The sequence below is a fragment of the Anoplopoma fimbria genome, unplaced genomic scaffold (assembly GCF_027596085.1).
Source record: "Anoplopoma fimbria isolate UVic2021 breed Golden Eagle Sablefish unplaced genomic scaffold, Afim_UVic_2022 Un_contig_13047_pilon_pilon, whole genome shotgun sequence".
In the NCBI taxonomy this organism is placed as follows: domain Eukaryota; kingdom Metazoa; phylum Chordata; class Actinopteri; order Perciformes; family Anoplopomatidae; genus Anoplopoma; species Anoplopoma fimbria.
In genome coordinates, this window is record NW_026553488.1 from 1 (window position 1) to 6,868 (window position 6,868).

Consider the following 6,868-nt stretch of genomic DNA (forward strand, 5'->3'; position numbering starts at 1 on the left):
TGGCTTTTGGTTGAGTGTATTTTGTTGATTGTTCAACTTAGGTTGATGTTTGATGAGCTTTCCTTAAAAACACCAATGCTGCATACTGTTTGCATTCAACAGTCTCTTAGTCATTAGTTGGAATTGTTTCAGAAATTCCACCTGTTGTAAGCATTGGTACTGAAAATTGTTTAAAATTTATTTGCATGTTTGGATAACTTATGCTTTTTGTGTTTTGAAGGTTTTCAACCTGATAGACCAACCACTCATCAACAAGAAACAAATAAGGAAAAAATAAAAATTGAGCTGTGTTGGAAGGAGTTGTCCTGTATAGCCCTTGAGGTTCATGTACCAGGCCATTTCAAGTTGGGCAAGATGAAAGAATTTAAGAAACTCTTTGAAAATCACCATGTGCTTTGTCAAGGTCTTTCTGATCCGGAAATGTCTGGTTGCACTCTGGACACCTGTGGGGTTTCTCACCTGTCGCATGAGCACAAGAGAACATCAAAGAAGTATGTTTACATAGCCATTTCTGTTACACTGTTGCACTTGTTGTATTTTTATCATTTGCAAGAGAAATTGTGGAGCTGTATAGTAATCAGCTTAGTGAACTGTGAGAGGTGCCGTCAAAACTAAAATGAAGAAAAGCCTTAAGCCTTAGTATTTCATCAGGATATTATGTTTGTAGCCAGCTATCACCCAGCAATGATTTTGAGTGGTAAATCTGCCACTATTATCATTGTAAACTACATATAGAATAGAAAGCCAGGTGAGCATAGCAACAGTAACTATGTGGGTAAGGGCTTAGTAGACGGACCATTGGGATAACAAACTGTTTGCCCCTAAAGCGTCTAACTGACACATTTCTGTTTTCATACATGTGAAAAATATATGCACTGACTTATTTGTTTCCTTACCTGAGTGGGTCCTGAAGTGCATTTCCAGACTGGACTTTCCTTTAAATTCTTTCTTGCAAACCTCACACTGATGCACAGCGGTTTTATACCTGTGAACAGAATTCTCATTAACGGAGACATAAACCAAGAACACAAAGGGCAGCTCAGAGAAGTACTACCACTTTTACAACATGACCAAAAAAAGAAAAAGGATAAGTGTGACTGATTTATTAGAAAACATACTTCTGCCAAACTTTCTCTCCCAGATGAATGCTCTTATAGTGGACCGTCAGATGATCATGGCGCCTGAAGCACTTGCCACATTCTTTACATTGATGTCCTTTCTCACCTTTTATTAAATGTGGGGTAAGAGACAGTGAAAGGTTTACAGAATAATATGTATCTGTTTACTTTGTTTAAATTTTAAGGAACCTCATTTGAGCAAGACACTTCTGCAAAATGTGACTGATCTGACCAGAGTACACAAATCCTGTTTGTACATTCGTGTGTATGGCATTAGGACGGTAAATCAGCGTAATGTTTACTGTTTCTTAACTTTTTGGGGAAATGCCCATAACAATTATTAACTGGTGTCCTTATCTAAACTGGGCTCTTCATTCGGATTTGTCTCGGTGATTTAATTCCAGACAAAATGTGTGGGAGAAGATATCTTGGATTTGTGCTCCTGGTTTGGTTACAAGGAGTGCTGCATGGTAAGAACAATAAATGATGTCACTTAAGATCATCTTAACTTGATAAATGTTTAATATGTATTTTTGTTTGTTGTTGTATTTTAGTGCAAACGTCAGATCAGCCTTGTTCAGCTCCAAAACTGAATAATGGTTATTTGGACCCTGAAGAACTCACTTACAATCATGACTCAAAGCTCACTTATTCCTGTGATAAAGGACGTAAACCTGCAGTGGAGGGTTGGTGGGCGACAAGCACATGTCACAATGGCACATGGTCTCCTGAACCACAATGTATAGGTAAGTGTGTGAGACTCTGAAAGCCTTCAGACTTCTTTTCCATTATAAACTGTATGTCAACTTTAATGTTTTATGTTTTTCAGCACCATTTCGAGAACTTTATTATAGTTATACGATATATAAATGCTACAAAATAATGAAGTCATCTATCTGTAGCTGTAGGAAACTGTAGAGTAAAAACTATGGTATTACATTTCTGAATAATAGAGCTCAATATTATATATAAAATATATCCAAGAATGAAAAATTGTTTTTGTTTTTGATGTTAAAGGCAGCCACCTTTGTAAAATGTTTGTGTATTTTATCCCCTCAGATGAAAAAGACTGCCTTGCACCAAATATACCCAATGCAAAATATGCAGAAAACCAAAGTGGTTGGTATGAGGATGGACACACAATCAGGATAAGATGTAATGAAGGATATGTCCCCAAAGGCTGGCGTGTCACAACCAAATGTATCAATGGAAATTGGTCCTCTGTGCTGATCTGTGAGAGTAAGTCGGTCAGATGCTTTACGCCAGCAAGCTATAAAACCAATACAAGTAACTCTTACGTTAGAATTCTCACCAGCTACACCAGTCCAAGTAATCACTCATCCTTTGCTTCTTCTTTTTTTTCTGCAGAATGTATCCATGCATGTAGTGAGCCCCCTCAAGTCCCCCACACAGTGATCATTTTCCAGGGATTCCAGGACTTCTTTGCTCCAGATACAGAATTGCAGTATGAATGTGAAGATGGGTATACTATAGAGGGAGCAGACAACAAGAAAACCATCTACTGCTTATCTGGAAACTGGATTCAAGGCCCTGTGTGCAGTAAGTTAGGAAACACTGAATAATACCAATCATTAATAAATGGTGAATATATGGTTTACTAAACTTAAGTGTTTACTCGTAACAGTTTTCTTCTTCATTGCCTTTATTCGCACATTACTATATTTCTTGGTGCATTACCTACAAAAAACAAACAAAAACTTCACTAAACAACTCCAAATTATTGCTAATGTTGCTCTGTGTCTGCTGTATGTGTAAATAGGTAACTGATAATAGGTGACGATCTGTCAGTGTTGTTCTGCTGCTCCCAAGTGGTAGAAAACATAGAGATGATACTCCAATGAACCTTTTTTTCAAAGGTGCAATGTGTAATGTCTAGCCGTGCTCCAAAGAAATAGGGGTCAGCGTTTCACCTCTACTACTGGGTCTATACAATAGTTCAATTTCTGCAAATTAAGATTTATTCCAATATACAAACTATTAAAATGTACAGGAGCCCTGCACCTTCAATGGGATTGGTAAGTATTGGTATTACAAGTCGGTTAGCGTGCTCAATTCAGTAGATATCTCTGCAACCCAACACTTGACGTCTTTGACAGAACATCAAATCTCTTCACATTGTGTTCAGAATAGTAGCTCATTTTTCTAAATGTTTTAAACTAGAATACCAGATCCAGATCTTACTTATTGGGCCTTTGAAGAAAACTAACTAATTTAGTGATCCATGAGAGTCAATTTTTGTATAATGTGACTGTTTTTTGTATAATGGGACAGGTGGGGGACCCTCCATCAACTGGCAGTGCGACACAACCTGCAGGTAGAAGTGGTTTCTTGATTTGTATTTAATATGAATTGGTGTATTCATTTATCTAATCTCACTATAAAATGTATGTATATACTACTGTATGTAAGGCGGTGGAACGGATCGTGGACATGGTGGATCTGGAGGACACGCCACATCTGCTGGGAGTGGGACACAGCCTGAGTGGAGAGGTGGGTTTTTATTTGTGTGAGATATGAATAAAGAATATAACATTATAAATGTCAAGGAGAGTTACATTTTCTCTTTGCAAGGACCACCTTACTATCTTTGAATTTTAGTCAGTAAAAGGCTGGGGAATCAAAATGTGGGATGGAATTTTAAGATTGACTTTGCTATGACCGCTTAAATATACTTGTTTGCAGCAACCTTCTTCAACTTTCTTTTCTTCTGTTTCAGTCAACATTTGTGGAAACCCCCCCGTAGTTCCTAATGGTGATGTTGTGGGATATGGTCAAAGGTATTTGAGGTACGAATGCTCTAGTTTTTACAAACTAGATGGTCCAGAGAAAGTGGTGTGTTACAGCGATGGCACGTGGTCAAACGTACCCTACTGCAGAGGTAAGTATCCGTCTAAAGGTCTATCAAAGAGCTTGACTGACATAAAAAGTCAACCATTTTTTTATTGTTTCTTTTTTGCAGTCAACTTCTGTTCAGTGGACACTGATGGACATCCACATTTAAAATCTGCTGGAGTTCATTACATGAAATATGGGGAGGAGGTGAGATTGCCATGTGTGCAGGATCCTTCCTGGTGGACGGATCACTATTCTTTGGTCAAGTGCATCTATGGAAGAACGTTTGTTTACGATTGTAAGTATCACTTTAAGATAATTTCACATTGATATATCAGATTATTCCTTTACAGTACTTCACTGATTTCTCATTGCACTCATGGATGTATCCATGATTGTACTCAGGGGTGTCACAATAAACCTGTATTGACAATCGTGATATTGAATAAATAAAATATTTATACGATGTTAATGATACACATATGAGACAAACTTCACCTCCCAATTAGAGGTCAATAAGCTGCTCTACATTCACTGATGTGCTTCTATGTGATTGTTTGCAGGTTGTACCAGGTTTGCACTAAAGTCGGTGAGTGTCAAGACACTGTATTTACCCTGAGATTGTCTCAAATTAAGCACTTCTACTGTTTATTCATTTATTGTTTACATTTATGATTATGCATTTATATATTTAACAATATTGTTTTTTGTTTGTAAAACCTCTGTCCTTTCACCAGGATCGCTGCTAAGGCTGCATCATCAAGGGGAAGATACTTCCGCCTTTGGAATTGCTGAAAACAGCCTGGAAACCTTTGAGAGATAAATAAGTAATCATTACGTCAAAAAGATTCTGACTTTTTATCTGTGAATGGCCACATAGTTGTAGAAGCAATTTGTTTGCATGTTTAAAGCTGCAAAAAATAAGGTCTCAATAAAGTCTTGAATTTCAACACAAAACTTTCTAGATTGTGTTTACAGTTTTTGAGTCTAAATCAGCAGAAATTCATCCATACTACTTTTATCCACATCCACGTTCTCCTGTTCAGGGTTGGGAGAGTCTTCCAGGCGGGGTACATCCTGCCAGTCTGTCACAGGCCCGTTGACTCACAAAACTTTTTTCAATATTTTCAAATCTGATTTTATTGATCATTGACACAAAGTTTGAGAAGAGCGTCGTCACTCTTTCAGATAGTGAAGATTAACTGTTTGAAATTGAACTATGCAACATTCAACTGTGAACAAATGTCTGAGGCTGCCACATAATCCATTCCACTTTACAGTTTTTGTCTATTTTTCCACTTCTTAGTTTCTAAAAACAGATATTTCAATGAACACGTCATTTCATTTTTTTGAAATCACATTTTAAGGATTTAACGTCTGAATTTAAAATGAGGTTCTTGCACAAATACATATATACATTGACCTTTATTCATTGTGCAAGATTGAAAAAAAAAACATACAAGTTTCCCTACATCCTACAATTACAAACCCAAAACTTTGGAGTGACATGTTGAACAGGCAGTACCCAAATTATGATACATTCTAAGGCCACTGTTAAAGTTTAATGAGCATAACAAGGCTGCATCTAGTGAATATTTTGTATTATCAATGGATATTATTTATTTATTTGGAAAGCCAATTCATTTATTTTTTTAAATAGAGACAGTTTGTCATAAGTTACTAGAACAGAAATCAAAAAGTTACAACCAACAAATGATTGCTATTTTTACTGGATAAATTACTCAAATGGTTTAATCAAATTGACACAACAGATTTTCTGTCAATCAACTGACTCCTTAAAAATCAAATAGGTTTGTCTCGTAAAAATATACAATGAAAAACACATAAAACCCAAGTTATTCTGTGCCATCAAAACCTCACTGAGAACCAGAGACGATCCAACATCAGCTGTCGGACACAATTCAGATTTGTGTTTTCCTCTCATATTTTTGGTACACAAAGGTTCCCGCAACATTTTTTTCAGTTTTAGTTATGGTGATATTTGTCATTGTTTTACAACAGAAAGACGCCCATTTAAATCCACAGCTTTTTGTTTTGTACAGGCCAGATGAATTAACTTATTTTGGTAACAATGAGGTTTATTTCCTGAGATCAGGCTGAACATAAAAAAGGTTATCCCATGCTTGTCTTAAATGTAACACTTTGCATAATTGTCCTCTGTATTGAAGTGTGAATTTATTGAAGTGGTGAATGCTGTAGCTTATGTTCTTATTTTTAAATCAGTTTGCTGGACGATGCCTTTACAAGTTTTTCTGAGGAGCGTCAGTGTGTGTGATCAGAGTTAGAGATGTTCTGCACAGAGGAAGCTGAATCCAGTCCCAACAGAGTGCCCAGGTAGGACTGCTCTCGGGGGTCCAGCATCTGATCGGGCCTCACAGGGTGGACAATGTTGGCGGGCTGAGGGGTGAGGGTGTACTTTTCTAAGAATGCCAGGTCTGTAGGCGCCTGGTAGCTAGAGTTCTGCTGCTGTCCTTGAGCCTGCATGCTCACAACGCTGTGAGTTTGGGAGGGACATAGAAGAGGCCCTGTGTGCGTTCGACCACCCTGCGCTCCTCCTGCCATCTGGACAGGAACTAAAGTGACGGGCACGCAGACATTCGTAGGAGAAGGGCTGCTCTGGAGGGCTGACTTGTTCAGCTTAGTCCTCGCTGAGTGTGCCATGGGGCTGTTCAGTGAAACGGGTGCTGTGCACGTGGTCAACGTGGTACTTGAGCTTGTCTTTTCTTTTGAAGGTGGCACTGCAGTGGGGGCAGTTAAAAGGACGAGCGTCTGAGTGAATCACCATGTGCTTTGTCAAAGGTCTTCTTGATCCGAAATGTCTGGTTGCACTTAGCCATTTCTGTTACACTGTTGCACTTGTTGTATTTTTATCATTT

The 6,868-nt window shown here is 38.0% G+C and overlaps 1 protein-coding gene across 1 annotated transcript; it reads left to right on the forward strand.

The window, feature by feature from the left end:
- Positions 1 to 1,480: 1,480 nt before the first annotated feature.
- On the forward strand, positions 1,481 to 4,928 carry LOC129116563 (complement factor H-related protein 1-like). The gene is made up of 9 exons (XM_054627414.1): positions 1,481 to 1,588; positions 1,673 to 1,864; positions 2,178 to 2,357; positions 2,487 to 2,678; positions 3,549 to 3,629; positions 3,856 to 4,017; positions 4,099 to 4,269; positions 4,535 to 4,560; positions 4,709 to 4,928. The coding sequence occupies exons 1-9, from the start codon at positions 1,528 to 1,530 to the stop codon at positions 4,718 to 4,720; spliced, it is 1,077 nt and encodes a 358-aa protein (XP_054483389.1). The 5' UTR covers positions 1,481 to 1,527; the 3' UTR covers positions 4,721 to 4,928.
- The last annotated feature ends 1,940 nt before the right edge of the window (positions 4,929 to 6,868 follow it).